The 20,684-nt window shown below is 42.1% G+C and overlaps 1 protein-coding gene across 1 annotated transcript in view; it reads left to right on the forward strand.

Moving 5' to 3' along the window:
* Positions 1-20,684, forward strand: part of cfap299 (cilia and flagella associated protein 299) — a 73,624-nt gene that overhangs the window by 47,433 nt on the left and 5,507 nt on the right. The window contains exon 4 of the mRNA XM_064296659.1: positions 16,223-16,365. Within this exon, the coding sequence (XP_064152729.1) occupies positions 16,223-16,365 (143 nt within the window). The remainder of the gene's footprint in view (positions 1-16,222; positions 16,366-20,684) is intronic.

Below are 20,684 nucleotides of genomic sequence, written 5' to 3' on the forward strand. Positions count from 1 at the left end.
AAGGCTTTGGGCAAATAATTTTGGCTGGAAGACACGTGCTGGACCCCAAGGCACAGGACTGTTAGTGAGGGACTTAAGTCTGGCATGTCATCGCATGATTGACACGTACAAAGAGGGAGAGACTGGAGACAGGGGTGGGGAATTTTTTTTTTTTTAAAGCTGGAAAACATGGGTGGCAATGCTTCACTGACATGATGACCCCTAGGCTTTTTGTTCTTTACCATGTTCAGCAGGTATCAGGATTCGGCAGGTGATGGAATAGGTCTTTATCACCGTTCCATGTTTGCGAATGCGGAAATGTAAATAGTAGCAATATAAAACTTCTGGTTAGGTTGTAAACCATGGCAGCAACTACATCCCGCTATCATTGCTGTGTCCCCAAACGTAGCAACATGTCAAGCAAACAGCACTACCTGCGTTTTCACTCATGAAGTGGTACCAATATAAAGGAGTGATGGATTCATCCCATTCGCTGGAATGCAGTGCAGTATTTTACATTTTTAAATGGTAGCACTTGGATGTGTAGCCCAAATTTTGCTCAGTGGCTGCAGGTCTAAAAGAGGTCTTGGCATATAGACATTTTGTTATTCTACACTGGCAGAAAACATAAGGACACTGAACCATTCCCATATTACGGTTACCAAACTTGCTTCTAGTCTCACTGAATGATGGCAATGTATGGATTGGTTAGAATGTGTTATTTTCTGTGTGTTTAAGCTGCAATTCAAAACTCAAGGGTTAGTTCTAAACTATATTAGAGCCCATATGTATGAGGTAATCTCTAAGCCTACACAGGACATTCTTGTCTCGTTACTTCTAGGACTCCAAATGTGTAATCATAACCTCCGGACTCTGCAGTGTTTATTTTTGTCAGTTCAACCTTTTAATTACCAAGCTAAAAATCAATCTTTCACAGGTCTTTCATTTGTTAAATTGTTGTTGACCACTTGAATTATTATCTGTACTTAGCCTCCAATAAAATGCTACCACATTTGCAAACGCTGAGCATTTATGTGGACATATGGACAACTTGTATGCTTTTATTTTCTGACATCATTTTCAGAAAGATTCTTGGAAATTGACTTTGAAAGGAAAATAAACAACAAATCTTTTATGCAATTTAACTGAAATTGTTAGTAAAACTTTAAATATTAGTAAAAATGTATATTGTGGGAATAGTTTGTGCGATTCATGAAGATTCAGCATAATTCATGTTTGAAAGTTCAAGTGCAGTTGTACTTTGTGCTGCAGTGGATATTGAGCCTGAGCATTGCTTTATTATGTTGAGCAGTGTACTAACACAGTTGTGTAGAGTAGTAGTTGGTACCCAGCTCTGCTTGTGGGTGTGAATTACTGCTGCAAACACTTTGCTGTTGAGTTGTTTTATTCTCCTGAGCTGTTTATGCTGTTTCTAGTTCCTGCCATATACAGTTCAATGCAGAAGTATTGGGACAGTGACACAATGTTTGTTTTGGCTCTCTGTTCCAGCACATTGGATTTGAAGTAAAATAATAAAACAATGAATGAGTTTGAAGTGCAGACTGTCAGCTTTAATTTACAGGTATCTACATTCATGTCAGGTGACCTGTGTAGGAATTGCATGCCTTTTTATATGCAGTCTGTCCATTTTTAAGAGCAAAAGTAATTGGACAATTGGCTGCTCAGCTGTTTCTTGGCCAACTGTGTGTCTTTGCATCCACGGTTCAGCACAAGAAAGCTGACAAAGTCTAGAGTTGATTCTTGGAACTTGAGGTAATGTAACTTCAGATCCACCTGCTGCCTTTTGATTTATTTCCATAGTCTCTTTACAAGCTCTGCTCAGAACTGTATTTCCCATGCTGAAGTGCTTATATGGCATCCATCAAGGACAGCGTGAGTTGTGACATGTTTAGACCTGGACTTGTGAAAGTCCAAAGCAGTGTTTGCCCAGGGCACCAGGCTGTGGAGAAATGTACTTTTGAGTACTCTAGTGGCTTTGTGCTGTTGGTGTCCCACCGCTGTTAAGCTTCAATAACACAGTACCTGTTTTATAAGCCATATTAACCAGAGTAAACAGTCATTATGGTACTTTTCATTGTGTTGCGGCTCTGGAACTTTTTGAATTTCAGTGTGTTTGGCTTGTCTCCTACATGTTTGTACATGTTTGCCGAAGCTTCTCTGTGACTAATACTACAATGGACATGATCCTCTTGTATAGAACCCCAATTTGCTTGTGGTATATGGTCTTTGAATAAGTTCTGTCTGAGGTTTCATTTGGAAAAGTTCTGTCAGACAGAAATAACTTCACTTTACTTCATGACATCACACTGGCAATTGGAAAAGTGAAAAATTGGAGATTATAATAGTCTAATCAAAGACCCTAGCTGTATTAGTGAGTATTTAGTTGGCACAACAGACAGAGATTGTTCAGCAATTAATCTTATGTAATACTTGATCTCAACTCTTAAAGCATTAATGTAATGAGACAATTGTACATGCCACTCTGGTTGTAGGTACTACCAACCTCCGGGGTATTCCGCAACTTGTTCTTGCCATGTTACACCATGCTAAATGGCATTCTTCACCACAGGAAATCCAGTGAAATTTACCCTTTGCTGAAGCAAAGAAATAGTTTTTTTCTGACTCCTAAAAAATCTCAAAAGACCTTAATATTCCCCCAAACCATGTGATTTGGCAGTATCAAGGCCTTCCTTGCACTCTGGCTTAATTATGGTTTAAAATGTTAACAGGCTGACTAGCTTGAAATCTAATCGTGTCACATCTTAGGGGTTAGGAAGACTGACCCTCATTAGCACTTGGATGGGATTCATGTTATTTTTTCACTCTTGGGAGATGAACAGACACAGCAGATTCCACCACCAACCATTTAATGTTCTGCACTTTAAACGTGACTTGGCAATTAGTCACACAGGCATAGAGCTTTCTTTTTCACTGTGCCTATGCAACTTAACCCATAGCAACCAACTTCATGCACGTAGTACCCAGTACCAAATAACATGGGACACATTGTATGAACTACTGAACTTATGAAAATGACTCAGGTTTGATGTTCTGTGAAAGGTTCACATGGCCAGTGTGAATTTAATGGTGAAAACAACAGTATATGGTGATTACTGGGACTTTTATTAAAGGTGTCTGCTTACTTCAGTTCAAAATTTAAATAATTTTCCCCGAAGCTAAAGCCTCTAGATAATCTTGTTGTTTTAAGTAGGTTCTTGGTCGACTTGCTAAGATCAGAATACTTGCAAATATTTGAGGGGTGGGGAAACTGCGCTCCACCCTAAGGCTTTAAAGTCACGCATATTTAGTGTTGTTTTTGTTCGGCCATTTTTGGGCACGGCCAAATTATGTTATCAGAAATAGCAAAGTGGTTACACGTAAGGTGGGAGTGAGTGATTAAAGGGGAAAATGGAATGTGTTGGTAATCCATAAAGGCCAGCTGCTTAAGAACTACTTAATCCCTTGATGGTTATAGATCAGTGTTCAATTTGGACAATAGCAAAAAGTGTGGGTGGCTTTGCGTCTGGTCTATGCATTGTGGGAGATATAAAGCTACCCCAGCCCATATTTAAGTACGTGAGAGTAGGACTGCAGATCTAAGATCAGTGTTGCCATTTAGCTCATAAGGGATGAGGTGAGGATATGGACCAAGAAACCTGAGCCTGGATCAGTGCTCTCGGTCTGAGAAGCACTTAAAAATGCTGCAGAGTCCCTAGAGTATTAATGGAGACCATATCGTGAACAGTGTGAAACGCATGCTCTGTCTTACCCTCTAATGCGCACGTCAGCTTCAGACATATAGAATACATCTTAAAGCATTTTTTACCAATGCAAGATATGAAGTATGAACTACTTAAAAGATGTATTGACAGCTTTCATGGCCGTTTTCATTGTCTGTTTTCATGTCATCACTTATTTTATTACTATTTTAAAAAAATTGTTATTATATATTAATATTAAATTGGATTGTTCATCACTCAAACTAGAACTTTTATTAAATTTTTTCCAGGTTTTCAAGATCTCACACAATTGTTTCACAGGTAACCACAGTGAACAACAGGATTCATATTTTTTCTGTGGAAAACTATTCTCAGTTGAAATATTGTACAATGCAAACCAAAAAGAAGAGTCTTCTTGGCTGTCTGCCCTTTTGAGGGCTAAAGAAATAGGTTGAGGGAGACGGGAAAGCACAATTACATGGTTGGGGTGTTGGCTTTTCCCCCCTAAAAAAGGTTAGCGAGGGCAATCGCGTGGGCTCCAATTGATCTGCGATGGAAGCGAGAAGCAAGCCTAATCCAATTAATGGTGGCGGTGCTCGATGTCTCTTTGTCACCACTAAAGAAATAAAGCGGTCGCATGCTCAGCTGTTGCTGCTCCGCAGTATGCAGCGCCGATGCCAGCAAAAACATCCGGCGGGCTCGTTTTACCGTCAAATACTTTTACACTTCTGCTCCGATAAACGCGAACCTGTCACAGACGGACATTTGCAATAGGCTCATCTTGCCCCCATTTCTTCCTTACACAAAATTGTTGTGCTCCACTAACTTATTCACGCAAGACATAACGCTATCTAAGGGTAGTTTCTTATCTATTTTTCTATGTAATCAGCTTGTGTTTGCCAATTCCAACTGTGATGCTATTAATAATATGCTGGCTAAAATCTGGGCTTTAACCAGGGTAGAGTACTTCTTTGCCCGCTCTGGTGATTATTCTCCAAGCGGAATAAATCCCATTTGTGCACTTAAGGACTGCAAGTTAGGCTTTGCCAAAAGAATCCCCAAAGGCCCAAGTGGGTAGATGAAAAGCTTTTGAACAAACGCTACATTCTCCAGATTCTGTTTCACAATAAACATTTTAAATGACCGCATCAACACTGTTTGTTCTTTTAAAAGCTGCTAACAACCATGTGCGTAATTCCTTGGGCAAAACTGTCTTTACTCACCTTTTCCATGCATTTATTTAATACCGGCCACTATTTAAAACACTACTGGTCACACTACTACAGAAGAGCTGGAATTAAATTGTGGGATGGAATATAGAGACTTTTGGTAGTCATTGGACAGCTGAAGCCTATGTGATTGAGAGGAACTAATTTTGTGGTATCCCAGGAAACCTCTCGACAGCCCATCCCACACTCAGTATTGGGGAGTGCCTTTCACTGACTGAACTACTGGGGAGTCCCAATCGGCAAACACCTGAATTAAATTCACTGTGGTGAAGTCTACGTGCCATCAGCTGTGAAAATTGAACCTTGACAAATACAAGTGCCCAGTCCATGCTGTTGTAAGTCTAACGCAAACAATGTCACTATGGCAGTTATCAGTTGTCAGTTATACCTGCCAGGAAATATATGGCAAGCTATGCTTACAAGAATGATGACTGTTGTGCCATCATGTCGTCATTATCATCATCATATTGAGATTACACAGCACAAGCAGACCTGCACCGCTGATGGAACCTGTCCAAGCATGCTCTGAGATGTGAGGTCTGCACTGTTTATAAATGTGTCACGCTGATATGAATTATACAGGTGCCAGGGCTTAAACCTACACACTGAACTACTCTTTAAAAGGGAGATGGCCGCAGATACAGTACTGCCCTATCTATTTCATAACAGTATTTAAGCTGTATATTTATCTTGTATTGGTAAACTGTATCAAATGTTCTGTACAGTTTCTGTTCTGGTCATATAGATATGTCAGGAAAACCATTGTGGAATCAATAAATGAATGTTTGAGCGAAAGCATCTATTTAGCTTTTTGTTTTGTGCCTTTTTCCTTTCTGAAATGTATTTATTTATGCTTTGGCTGCATATTCAGAAATATAATTTACCATTCCAATTTCCCACTCTAAGATGCTGCACATACTGTGTGCCCCTGCATGAGCAGGGCATAGTGTGGAAGGTTTTGGACTCTTTTCAATAGACTAAAATCAGATTTAAAATAATTATAGCTCAGAAGATCTGTCTTATAATAATGGCTCAGAAGATCTGCCTTATGGTAGTTTAAAAAATAAACTCAATCAAGCATATAGCCAGTTCTGCAGGAGTAAAAAATGGCTTTTTAAAAATTATTTGAGACTCACAAAACTCCTTAGTTTCACATTTTCACATTCACAGACAAATACAACAGGGTGATGTCCAAGAAAAAGAAGGAAAGCTAATAATTGCTTCTCAAGGGCTTTCTGGTGTATGCTCTGAGAGGTAACTCAAAGGACAACTCCCTCAACACATCCTTCAGCACCGTGACATTTTCCCCACCGTTTAATAACACCTTCGCTTTGTGGAGACAAACCGCACCTGTACGCCTCCAGTGACACCAATCGCGGCGTTTGATAAACCTCCCTCTTTGATCAAAGCGGCCAGGAATCCATCGCTGCGCAGATATTAGATCTCAAAGACCGATAAAAGCTCCTTGGTTGGTATTCTAGAGCTGGACGGGAACAATGAGCGTCCGCAGTTGTTCAAACCATGCCGAACGTTCAGCGGCCGGCGGTGTGAGCGCGCGGACCGGATTAGCATGAAGCTTACGTGCTGTCTCTCACCGCTCCCTGTCAGACCACCTGACTGTGCTGCCACTGGCTGCCAATGGGACTAATTGAGGGAGAAGAAGAGAAAATACTCGAGACCCAGTGCGATCCAGGAAGAAAGAGCAGGCTAATTATGGTGGGAGCTAGTTAGCATGGAGTTTTGAGCATTGGGGATTCTTTCCGTTTCAGTTGATTTTAAACAGATTTGAGCAGCGAGCTGACAGGGTGGGGTGCAGGGCTTCTTTCAATTACACACCAAGGGCAGGCCATGCGCTAACGCGCTCGCTCTGCAAGAATGTTATTGCAGCGCATTTGAACACTGTCCTCTTAATTACAGGAACAAACAAAATTTTCCAGGCCAGAAAGCACGGTGTAATGAACAAGATTCCAGTGCTTTATTTTAGGACTCACTCTTGGACTGAAGGCCAGTAAAAGGAAAGAGTGTCCATATCAAGCAGTTTGTTTAAAAAGGTTGGGAACGGTTCGGATATTGCCCTCAACTGCAGCAAGATTTAAACTGGCATTTATATATTCATATTTTGATATATACCATAAATTTTCCAGTAACATGCTATTTAAAGTTGACACATAAAACAACTGTATGTCTTTACGATCCTATATGACATATTACTGAAATTGTTGTTGGCAGCACACTAGACATTGCACAATTAATGTTCTTTTAGTAGTAGGGTCATATACTATGAATACTGTTTGCCAATGTGTCCGCAAGTTTGTTCACCCTGATCTAGAAAAACTCTTTTGCTTGCCAATGGCCAGGGAGTAGCTCTCACCTATGATTTATGTGGTTTAACCCTGAAGGTGTCAGATCACAAATATGTGATTAGAATGTTAACCGAACATTCTAATGCTGATTTAATAATTACTACTGGTAATTGAAAGCAATGGATTTCTAGAATACTGACTTAGAATTTTGGAAGAAAAATAATTCCAAAAAAAAATAAAAGACCTATTCAAAGGATTTAAATGATGACTGGAATGTCAAAGGGTGTCGCTCAGTGCTGGCCAGCTGCGCATAAACCACAGCCCTCACGGTAGAGCGGTTTAAAACTGGCCGTGATATCTTTGAGCTTTAATTGCCTCCAACCAATAACTATGCAAACTATTTATTTGCCTCTGCTTGAAAATCTGTTAAAACATCCTTAAATAACAGGAAGGGAGTAAACTTGAAATGGAGTTGTTTGTGGTCCAGCTTTTATGTCCAACTTTAGAGTCCTGAGAGGGCGTCAGTTGTTCAGTCTTTGGGGGACAGGACATTATTTTCTTGAGCCAGTTGATGTTTGGTCCATTATAAGAATGAGGTAATTTGCTTGTGATGTGGTAACAGTTTTAAGTCTCCTTTTTTTCCCTCATGGTATTTTGAATCCTGGGATGACTTTGTAATGAAGGGTATTGTTTGTACTAATTTACAAAGCAGAGGATGTAAATATAGCAAGCTGTTCAATATTTTTGTCATCGGATATGAAGCTGTACCAAGGATAGGAAGAAATGACATCTGTGCATCCATATTACTGTCCGGTTGATTTCTTTGTGGTGAGATTTAAAACCAGGACAATCTAATATAATACATGTGATTCCATTTGCAATTAACTACTCCCCACCTGGAGAGTGACATTTTGTTAGCATCTGTCAATCTCCTATTGGGCAACACTAAATGGATTTTTGATCATACTATGGACATGTACAGTATCTGTTTCAGCGGTCTGTCGAAGAGCCACTTTCACTCAGAGCAGACTTACATGTGAGGTTTGAATTTTGGCTTTACATTGAATTGTCATAGCAAAGTTCTTTTGCTGATTTGAAGGTGAATTTTTGGCATTAGGCAGTTTGTTTTACAATATCTGCTTGACAAGTAGTTACTGGTATAGTGTAACAGCATTTCTGCATGGGTGGCTGTCCAAAGTTAAGGTAGTCTGAAAACTAAGACCTTGCCCATAGAAGCTACAACAGATGGTCAAGCAGGGACATCGATTGGGTTCACCTCAACCGCTAACATTGTTTAGACGTCCTCCTTTCACGTTGACATCTGTGGAGGAAACGTTCAGCCCAGCTTAAGTTTCCAGAATTTAATACCTTTTTAAACGTGCATAATGCAATGTTCAGTGCTGTTCCCATATTCGGAAGGGAGAGAAACAAGTCGACTTTGATGTGCAAATCGCCAGAACAAATTTGCCGACTGTCAAATCTCGATGAAACGTCCGCTAAGAGAATCTCACGCCGTTCCCAGTGATGTGCACCTGCACAAGCAATGGTCTAAAGAGGAGTTCAGCCTTTCCTTCTGTTTTCAAGTCTATTGTATATTTAGTAGGGGCTTCCCTCAAATCTGATTAATCTGCACAAAATAAAAAGCAATATCTAAAAAGTAATATCTGTTTCCACAAGGCAGGCTTTCATTGTTTTAGCTTTAATGTATGAAGTCACACATGGGTCTGTCTGCTGAAAATGCGTAAGCAGGGACCTGTTATCTCAAACTGTCTGTACTACTTTTATTTACACAAGTGTTGCATTACTGTCAAAGTGATTATCTGTTAGCACACACACACACACCATCAACGCTGCAGCCAAACTAAACACAGCCATTGTGCCATATGTTGGGTATATAAGTTAACAATCTGTCACTTTTTTTTTTGTTGCATGCTGATCGCAAGGCGGTATCTCATTTGTGGTTGGACGAACTATGACCGAGGTTCATGGACAGAAACCTGAGTAACGCCAGGTTCAGCCAGCAGTGTAGGACCCAGCATGGTTTCTGTCATGGTGCAAATGTAACTGCGCTGACATTTAGTTTTGTCTTCACCATATTAACATAGAAAAATGTATATAGGCCTACTTAAAGAGAAGTGGTTTATTGCCAAGATGTGTACTTGTAGGAATTACTTCTAGATGTTACATTTTAGTTAATCTCAGGTTTAAAGTCGATGTGGTAGGAGAAGGAACTTTCAGCCTGAGAGCCAGGGAATTAAATGGGATTTAAAACATTTATCAGGTTTCTTTCTGGATCCATTCTCTGTACGTGTCAGGTCACTCCTACTTATCCCTAGCCTTTGTGTGGTTGGTGCGTTATTGCAGGTGGAGGGCTCCTTTCGTAAAGGCCGGCTTTACAAACAATATTGTTTTCTTGCTCGGCCTACTGCGAAGAGAACTCTTCATTCGTTTGCAAACTAGAACAAGGAGACCTCTGATTGTGGTTGACACGAGAGAGCCTGACTTTACTTGAGCATTCTTTAAGGCTTTCTTGAAAAAAGGGTGTGTACTGTTAGCTGCTATGGCCACAGGACCTTTTGGAAGGGCTTGAGGCTTTGCATTCGTACGCTTGAATTGGAGAGATCTTAAAAGTGGAATAGAATACCTTCTGTTGAGTCAGTGATGGAAAATTACTGCAAAGGCTTCTTGCAATCTTGTATTTTGCCCCACCAATTGGATCTGGACGAATGCCACCTACTGTGTCTTACCATCTATGAAGCATGCTTGGGGTTATTTCAGTAGTCTTCAGAGAGGCTAAAAAATAGCCAAAAAAAAAATTCAGAATTTTTTATTGTTGTAGTAATTCAGTAGTTTGAAAAGGCATTCACTGAACACCTGCCCCAATTAATTGACTGTTTGATGGCAATAACTGAATGGCACATAATTACGAATAAATAAGTGAAAAATTAGAGAGCAAAAATCTGAGATTTGACACTACCATTGGCCCCCATCAAAAAAGTGTTAATCTGAGCGTTTTCTGCAAATCTTTTTGCAAATTTCCCTCTGCATTCTGTATGCAGACGGCAAACAAAAAAACTAATTAATCACAGTCAATAATAACGGATTTTAAATCTGAGAGAACAGCAGCAGGGGATATTGATGAGAACGTAAGCCACGTTTAACACGTTTAGCAAGCTATGGTGGACTCACAAATATAGCCGTTCCTCCGTCCCTTTAGAGTTGCACCACTCTGCAGATGTTTCATGCTAAACTTACATTTTCTTTCCCACATGTAATTTGGAAGCCAAAAGAATTTAAAAAATGATTGAAGGAGAAAAGCTGGGGGGAACGATATGCCTGCGTTTGGTCACCTCAGTGTTTAAAAAGTGTAGCTGGGACTACTTTGACTGATTTGTGTTTTTGCCCCACGTGCCAAATTCAACTGCTCTATTTTCAACTCGTAATTCCTCGCAGAATTCAGGCATGTATCTAATTTAGAACCTTTCTTTCTGAGCAGTACAATATTACCTCCTCGTACAGGGCTCAATGGAGCAGAACCAGCAAGGTTTCCTGCCAGAAAGCGGTTCATTCTCGAAAAAATAAACACCCTTCGCAAAGTAATTGTTCAGGTTATTGTTCAAGTTTTTTGGTTTTTTTTTTGTTCGGCCTGCAGAAGCCAGGGAAATTATGCCACCCACCGAAGAGGGAAAAATACAGTGAGCGCAGCACAAATGGACAATGTCCCGCGACAGGTCTTTAAAAGAACATATGTATGACAGCCCCCATTTGAGTCTTTCTCTCTCTTGTATTGAGTGTCACAGCTGACTGCTGCTTAGGTGTAAAGCACAGCTAGAAATATATTTATGTTTCTTGACACCGATCCGGAGTGCTTTCCTGTTCCAGGGCAGATGTGCATTTACGGATGGCAGCAGTCACCAGGAGCGAACGCTTTTGCCCGATGAGTCCCAAAGCCCCAAGCGGCCAGTGCCAGCTCTTGGAGCGGTGGGACGGCCCCCGAGGCGGGAGGCTGCGAGTTCACGTCCGTCGGAGGATGGTCGCGGGCGCGCTGGTGTTGGACCCCCCAGGTCTGTGCGGCTGCAGGGCAGGCAGGGGGGGGCTCACTGCCCCCCCAGAACACAGGCTATAAAAACAGCAGATGGTCTGCTGGTGACACATGGGGCTCAGTCTCACCCATTCTAATAGTTGGGGAGCTCCAGGCTCTGTGTAGTCGGAACAGGCTGACAGTCAGTATAAATATGGTGAATATTCGCCTTGAGCTTTCATCAGTACAGCTGAAAATTTGTAATCTTGTTTTCTTTTAATGTTATTTGCTAAGAGCAGCAGGTCTTTAATGAACTCTTAGCACGACCATCTTACAACTCAGTGGCAAACTGGTCTTTTTACAAAGAATGGGGGCTATAGTTAGTGTTAGTGTTAAACATATATTTTATGGGACAGTCCCTGTTATTATCCAATAACGCCATGGGGCTTAGAGCACCGTCCAGAGCTGATTAGGGGATGTACTCATTTGTCTTATACCAGTTTGTCGTGCTTATTTTTATTTTTTACATAATGTTTATTGGAGACAACATATGGTGTATGAGTGTGCGCGCATATGTATAAATACACTACAGGCATCGCTACGTGTGAGATTGCTAATAATGGATCAAGTTTAAAAAATGCCATGGCATCAATCAAGAGCGAAAAAGGCTGCAAGTAGGACGAAAAAGGGGGGTCAGTTTTAATAGAATTTTTTAAAACGGTGTTCGAAAAAAGCAGGCTAGCGTTTTCTGCTTTAGGGCTCCCTGTAATTTGGAGCGTGTGGGTTCGAGCCACTTATTTTGTGGTCGCTGGCTACTTCTGCGAAAAAGCCGGGTCCGGCGCAGCGCTCGCTGAGCAGGCCCGGCCGGCCCCGCTGATTGACTGCCTGGCTCCCTTTCGGGTGCTTGGCCGCGGTCGCCTCTGCCTCCTCGGCTTAACCTCGGGGCGTGGCGGTCCGCTCTCGGGTGTTTGGAAGAGGGATCGCCGAGCCACCTGCCCAGGATTTATTTACTCCCCTGCACAAACACCCGGGCGGCCTGTTTATGAACGCAGATCCTGAGCACATGGGTAAACAAACTGTTTCCTCCTTCCACCGTCTGTCAAGAAACTTCACTTTAGCTCCTCTGCTCCTCAGCTTGCTGTATTAGATACAGTGGCATGGGACGGATTTGATCCGTGATGGCTTACGCATTCGTGTTTGTCTGAATTAACATAATCGGATCCTTTAATCAAATTGCATAAAAAAATCTTTGTCTTTGCAGTGCAATCGATGTCACACAGGCCCGCAGTGCCCGAGTCTGTATTTTCTACGAATTTGCTGTCGCCGTGCACATTTTTCTATTTTTACGATGCAGTCCGACGCACAGTGCTAAGAAATACTTTTCACGGAATACAAATATAAAGTTTAACCACCAAGTACTGCAAGCAATCTTTTGGTATGGTTAAAGTTGTACATTTTTGTTTCTTGAGCCAAGACATCTGTGTAGTGACACACCCTATAATTATAAGTGAAGGGAACAGTGCCTTACGATTATTTTCATCCTTATGGCATACATGTGCAGATCAGAGTTGCAGCTGTCAGAGGAAACAATTAACATGTTAAGGAGCAGAGGAACTGGCTATTCCCTTTACACGTTTGATAGTTTGCGGTATTTAATTAAATTATTAAAATAAGGGTTTAAAAGCTGCAACTAAAGCAGCTTTCTGAATATGAAATGTGTGTGTCTGTCAGTCTTACCCTACATTTCATATTAGGTAAATGCTGCAGGTGGATATAATGTGTTCAGATGTAGTGCAGTCTAAATTTGGATAAATCTGTGTGTGCACATCATGCTTGCCACAGTACTCGTGTTACTACTGCATAGAACTTGGCAAACTCATTCTTTGCATTGAATCAGGATTGTTGTGTGAAGCACAGCTTTGGGAAGACCTATCATGTAGAGCAGTGGTAACCAACCCTGTAGATCCTGGAGATCTACCATCCTATTGGTTTTCACTGTAACCCTAACAAAGCACAACCTCATTCAATAGCGAGAGATCTTGCTGTTACTTAGTAGTCAGGTGTGCCAAATTGGGGTCAAAATGATAACCTACAGGATGGTAGATCTCCATGAACAGGATTGGTTACCACTTATGTAAAGTGATCTTTTGTGCTTTTGCAAAGGGATTCCATTGTGGTTTAGGGACCCGAAAGAAAGCGTTTTAGACCTGCCGTCCTGCAGGAATTACTGTGTTTTTGCAACTTTTTTTTGTATTTGTATATACCCATTGATATTGATGGAAGATTCTCCATTGTTATTGAAGCTGAGCTGCCATTATACAAGGAGAACTTGAAATGTTTCCTTAAGTATTCATAGTCACTGTACACCCTGGTGTTCTTGTCATTAAATACGGAGTTCTTTTTCCCATAAGAATTAGGGTTTCTCAGTTGACTGAATAGCCCTATTAGGTGCACATAGCCATCTCTGTAAGCGAAACCCGTATCGGGTATCTGAGAGGAAGTGTAATTCTGGTAGATCCCAAACAACTAGCACACCTCAGCACATCTGGTTTCCACCACTGCATCTATTACACAGAAACCTGGCTGTGTGAAGTCACGTCCAAGTCAAATAAGCAATCCCCCTTTTTCCCCTTCAAGGAATACCTTAAGAGGGACAAGGGCAAGCCTGCCAAAAAAAAGGACTCCGACCTCAAACATTCCTGTCGTACAGGCCGTGTTTTCATTCCCCCAACAAATTTACACAGTTGTTAGTGATGGCCCGGGATTCCTCCTCCAGCGCGGCCCACCAATAATAAACAGAGGCCAGCTGACACCGCGAGACACCTGCAGGACCGCCTGACAGTGCGGGATTGTTCCCAGGCCAGGGGGGCGCTGGGAGGCCTCGGCGTTCCTGCGAAAGTGTGATCCAGAGAGAGGGCGTCGCCACGGCGGCCTGACGCACGCCGCGCCCCCAGATAAGTGCGTCAATGGAAAATCCCGTCAGAGAAACCCCCCGTCTCCCCCGCACCCCCACCCCCGCCCTCGATAAAGACGTTCAGTCATTTCCCCCTGAAACCCACCCGCGCCCCCAGACCCATCCACCCCCCCTGCCCCCTCCCTTGCCACCTCTACTGAATGGTGGATGTATGAGAGTCTGTTCAGCCTCAGCAGTTCCACAGGCTATAGGCCGTATGGAGAGCACACCGTACACGCGCTGCCTGCTTTGAGGGAATTGGGATGTCCCCATTATTGTATCCTCCCCTGTAAAGACACTGGGGGACACAAGAGGAAATGCTTAAAAACCATCTCCTCTGGTGTTCTTTTATTTGTGAATGCCGTTCTTCTTCAGCCAAGGTATCAATTACTGTCCGTGGTTCGTGCTGTAAAACACGTGTACCGTACATATGTTATAGTGATAGAGGCAAGTGTGCTCTAATGTTTTTAACAGTCTTCATTGTTTGTTTGTTGTCAACACTAGTGATTTTCCAAGTTATAATTCTATATGAACAAGCAGTATTAGGGGTCAGGGACACAAATTGGATTTGAAATCCTTAAAAGTACAAAGTTGTGGGTTTTTCTTCCTTATTTTCTCTTCTCCCCTCCAGTTTTATCTCTGGTTGTCATTGCGCTCCATTAAACTTTCACTGATGTTACCTGTATTTTAAGGTCATGAAGCTTCATCAGGCAGATGAAATTACACGATGTATTTGTGCCGCGTGAATTTACATGCCGGATCACAAAAGAAGGTCCCGAATATTGAGTGTCACAAAGGGCTGTTTACCCGAGACGCTGGGTCTGCGTCTCGTATCAAATCTCAAATCAAGAGTGACGGCCCCCTGGCTCCTTTAATCCATTACATGGGATGCAGCTCTTTCAAGCCCCCGTCAGGTGAGATCACCTGTTTGCAGCCTGCAAAGAGGTGGTAGACCCTTGCGGTTTTTGGTTGGGGTGGGGATCGCTTTTATTCCGTTCCAAGCCTTAATAGGGATTAAAGCACGAGTGGGATCAGCTCCTCCGCTGTGCATTGGGGGGTGGGGGCACGGGGGACGGGGGGTGTTGCGGAGGTTGATACCGTGAGCAGAAAAACGATCCGCTCGCGCTCCTCCTCGGACCGTAATTCTTCGCGTCCGCCTGGTGATTTACTCCCGGCTCTGGCTGGGACGCACAGAAGCCGCAGACACTGTAGCTGCCCCGGCCCTCCGCGCAGCTGCGCAGCCGATAGCATCTGTTTAAAAGATACCGTGACGAGCGCTCCTCTCCTTTGAGCTTGCGTAGCGCTAGCTATCTTAGATCTGCAGACGACCGACGTTCTGACGGCGATACCGATGCGATGTCCCCGCCGTCCGTGTCCCTCTCTGATCTGCTCACTTTGGCCAGTTGGTGAGGGTAAACCGAGGAGCCAAAACAGAGTCTCTTCTCGCACATGTTTTGTTTCTCACTCCCCTCCATCGCCGTTCAGACAAAACAAGCTCAGAAGAGATGACAGTGTATTTTGTTTTGCATTTGTCTGTTTATCAAAGGCTGGTCTTTATGATGTTATCAACATAAAAAGATCATTTCAAGTTCTTCTGTCACCTGTGGCTTTTCAACTTTGCACCTCTTTCATATTCTTTGCCTTGATCTGAGCAAAACACATTTGTTTATTTTTTTTGGGAGCCCAAATGATTAAGTGACTACAATTCAGGTGACTCTTCAGTATGTGAGAAACAGTGAACAGTTAATATCGTTATTTTTAATAATAATTCATTTATTTTGTTTCAGAGCAGAGACATTCAGCCTAATCAGAAGTTTTGTTTCTAACTGAATAGGATTTGAATACTGTATAGTGTCACATTAAAATGTGGGAGTATTTTATGCAGCCTATGCTTTTTGTTTCCCAGGTATTAATGATTGACATCAATCTTTTTTCGAGTTCTCAAGGCAGCCTGTTCTTGATTATTTACACAGCGTTTCCCTCTGCTTCTTTTTCAGTCCATCATTTTCATAAGGGACAGAAATGCTCGTGGACAGGAAATATCTGGGTATATAGACTACTCCCACAGACTGCAGACCGAAGATTTTGAACCATATTTCAGTGGAAAGAAAAAGTTTTTGCCAAAGTCAACTGATTTAAGGTAGGTCTATTTTAGTTGTGATAATGTCCACTCTTATTGCAAAGATTTTTCTTTTGAGAAAATATTCTTGAGAGAATATTTTGACATGCATTTTTTCCCCTTTAAGATTTATTTACCATTCCCAACTTGTCTACTACCTCAATTTCCCCAACGGGCTTTAGACTGCCCTTGCATTAGCATGCAGCATCTGTCATTGTGGCACTAGCATAAGAACACTAAATCTCTCCCAAACACAGATGTGAAATAGATATGCACGCCAGACTATCAAAAAGCGTGAGATTTATGCTGCTTCAACCACAACCAAGTCAGACCTCATTAACTTCTCAAGGTACATTCGAAAGTTTGAACTTTCACACTACAGACTTTCGGAAGTGCATCTTGCGGGAAGTTCAAATTGCCACGGCAAGTAATACATTTAAATTAGATTTGGAAATGGGTAGTTATTAATCTTCACCATTTAAAAAAACATTCTCTTCACTTCTACCCTTTTAAGGAGGGACATGTCTCTCTATTAAACCAATAGTGTGGATGGCATTTTCCTCAAAAGCATTTTGCTGCAAAAGTGCTATTTCAATAAAAAAATATGGTCAGATTTGCTTGAACTGACTATGGCCATTCACACATGGCTACGCAACATTACCCTGTGCATTCCGAAACTGTACTAGAAATCCCATGAAGACAGACACACATGGATGGGGAGATGATAGGAAGACCCATTTTTTTGTTTTCCTCGACTGGAAAGGTCATGAACATCTGGCTTCTTCGTCTCTTTAATATAACTGCGCCGGTATCTGATAAGGAGATTAACTCTCCTGCTGGTGGGTTGTGATGAGAGATCGTCTTTACTCGCTGACATCAATGTCCTATCAATTGTGGTGTTGCTTGTGATATTAAAAGATATTGACCTTGCAGGAGAATGGCTGTTTGGATCTCTTTGATTCAGATGCTGCTTTTGAGCATTTTCCATCATGTTCTGAGAACAAACAGCAACACTTAGTTGTGGGAGTATGTATGACTCTATACTGTGATTTCCCTTTACAGAAACCAAGATGGTCCACTATATGCACATCAAAATAACTGATTACCACCATATTACAGCTAGCAAGTTGTTAATTAGATGGGAACTTGAATTGCTAATCATCACAGATCTTAATCGCCTGAATTTGACGTAACTCTGAAACCTATAGACCAGTTGGAACAGACGCACCTGGCCTGTTCAGTCACATGTTCCTCCACCCAGCTACAGTCCAGTGAAAGTGAGTGGGTTCCCAAATGGTCTTTCCATAGGAAAGTTGTGTGAGTCACGGAGTGGGCATGCCGGGGGAGAGCCTCCACCCACGGAGCGCGTTTATGTGGCAGGCGGCTCCAAGGTTCGGCCCCCTCTCCCTCTGCTGGGAACAGTAACGCGCGCGGTCTCCGCTAAGAGGGAGCAGATGCTGACTCCGCCCCCACGCGGCACGCTCAGACGCACAGCGCTTCCGTTGCCATCATATCGAGCCTTCTGCCATTGTGCTGGTGGATTCAGTTGAGTCCATAAATATTTGCAAGTTTTTCAGAATGTTTTCACTGGTCAAAATATTTTTATATTAATATGAAAATCTTCAGCAAACTATCCGCCAACTATTTTTTTGGAACTTAATGAATTGAAGGGATGTCCCTACAAATATAAACTGTACTTCCAAATTTTCAACTCATTACTGTTGACTAGTAGATCAGATGACCATCAAGAAGGAGGCTGATTAGTACATACAGTTTACCTTGGTTCACTGTATAAACCAAGGCCGTCAACCACAAACCGCTAGAAGCAAATAAAGGTGCTTATTCGGTGTGTCCGTAGCGTGCAGTCAAATCATCCCACCAGGTTGCCCCACGCAGTCAACTTCCTGTCATTCCAGATGTGCCTGATGCATCTCTGATGTCAATTTAATGTTCCATCACGAAGTTGACCATCTGCTTATGCGATCTGAGGCTGTATCCTTTTCAGTATCAAGTCTTCATCTGGCCATGTCATGTGATGCTGTGTTCCGTCTTCAGTGGATTTTTAGCATAGCTGCTGCCTCGCATCACCTTTTAGCATAAATGAATCGAGCGGTCTGCGTTCCTCAGGAAATTAGCCTTGTGTTTGCAGTTAGCCGGTTTTTTACCCTCAAGGAATGCAGCATTCGCTACTTTTCAACTAGCCTGTATTTGATTTAAATGAACAGAAATCAACCGAAATGGAAGGAAGAAAATGCTGTTGAATAAACACCTGTCGCGTAGCTTGCAGTGATGCCCGTTAATATCCGCTACCAAAGATGTGTAGAATTAGTTCCCAGCCCTATTGTAGCTCTGCGGAACATGAAAATGTGCAGCACACACTGGTCCCCGAGCACACTTCTGTGTCAGTCAGAGATTTTTATGGCAGGCTGAGACATATGGTACTGCAGATGGAAGAACTCACCCACTGTACCCCCGACTAATTTTAAACCCCCACCCCCAGAGCTCCGCTACTGGACCTGGAAGCCGACTGGGCCAAAGATTTTGCCATGTCAGAGGAGTTTCTCCCACATTGCGTGTGCAAGTCTGTGTGTTTGCGACTGTACGAAACATTTAACTTGAAGGATTTCTCCATAATAAAAACAAAGTTTTCCTCCTCCTGGCCAAAAGCATATTGCTTCCATGCTCAGGTCTTGCAAGCGCACCTGTGTCTGGCTTCGTTTGCTGCTGTAAAAATATTTGCACTGCTGTCCTACTTTATTAACTTTTAATATGAAGAGAAATGATTCCAGCTCCTGACGTGAATGACCAGTTTCCCCCCTGAAGCATTGTTCGCGCTGAGGGGTTGTGTGTCATCCTATGTTAGACACAGTACACAGTGGATTTGCTGGCTATGATAAATATTTGTTGGAAAGAAGGTGAACATTCCACGTTTTTGTGCAGACATCCACATGTGGCGAACACACATATTAAAAACCAGAAGGAAGCTGCTTTTAAGAAGTTATGATGAACAGCAAATGTATAAACTGTGAAAAGGTAAGATTACAGGAAACGCTCAACACTCACTCAGACCTTATCAGAATGCATAATTTAGCATGTTGGGGCTCTTAAGGAATTAAAATTGGTGTTTTTTTGTTTTTGTTTTTGTCAGTACATACATTGTGAGCCTGCAAATACAGGTTTTATTTTGTTGCTGCCATCAAAACCCACAAAGAAAGGGAGCTGTTTATTCAGATATCTTTGTCATACTTTGAGAAATAGCATTTTAAACACAATCCTTGCGGTTTGTTTACATGAAATTGGGCATTTAGAAGACAAAGGGATTTCATAATGGTATTATGATCTGTGTTCATAGCGAGAGTCGCTCTGAGGAGTGGAACGCTGTAAACCTGTTTTAGCACAGCGGTGCCATTAATCACATGAGGTTCAGCCATGTGGAATAGAGTATCACACCCAATTGTGTCACCACCTTATGTAATGCAGGCGAACATTATAGCAGGGAGTCCAGGACTTGAAAAGAAGCCAGAACTCTATCTGAGCTAAGCATGCAATATGGGCCTTAACTGTGAGTATCTCATTTGTTTGCTCAGTTCAGGTACTTTCTTGGAGAAGGCATTATTTCTGTTGGCAAGTAGTTTTTAAACTGGAAAGTTGCTGTGCTTGTGACTATGGCAGTGTTCTATTGGTTAACCACAATATTGGTTAAACTGAGGCAGAAATCACAAACTATCTCCATGTCACTGTAAACAGCTTCATTGTCAAGTCCAAAGTGTATCTTGCACTCAAAAAAGAAAGGAAACTGGAGAGACTTCTGATTGCTAAAGAAGGGCAGAATATAGTCAGCTATGGATGGGGACATGGGGCTGTAACTGTAGATCCAACGTGAGACAAGCTGCTGCTTCTTGTTCTGTGGTACAACTACAAGAAGATGCTCATGGTCACTTATTTAGAGCAAGACAGTCATTTGTACTACTCTAAGTCTAGGTTGAAAACATTGCAATCCATCTCTCAGGGTGTGGTGCCAACCAGGAGTTTCCAAGTCATTACAAAATAAAGCTTGCAAATGGCCCTGATTGAGTTGGATCTGATGAAACTAAATCATGTAATTCTCAGAGGAACTGCATGAGTATGGCTACTAGTCTGACCAAGTGGTTACCGAATTTATACTGCCTGTGTGTAGTAAAAGCAGTATGCGATATAACCTGCTTGCTTATAACTGCAAAGTTCATTGGGAAAAGAAAGAACTCTTACTCGATCTGACTTGCATATCTACAGGTCTGGGATATTTTCTGTCTGGGATATCTTTTCATGTTTTCTGTAGAAATATCTCGTGTCAGTCTTAT

The sequence above is a fragment of the Anguilla rostrata genome, chromosome 10 (genome assembly GCF_018555375.3).
Source record: "Anguilla rostrata isolate EN2019 chromosome 10, ASM1855537v3, whole genome shotgun sequence".
Lineage (NCBI taxonomy): Eukaryota > Metazoa > Chordata > Actinopteri > Anguilliformes > Anguillidae > Anguilla > Anguilla rostrata.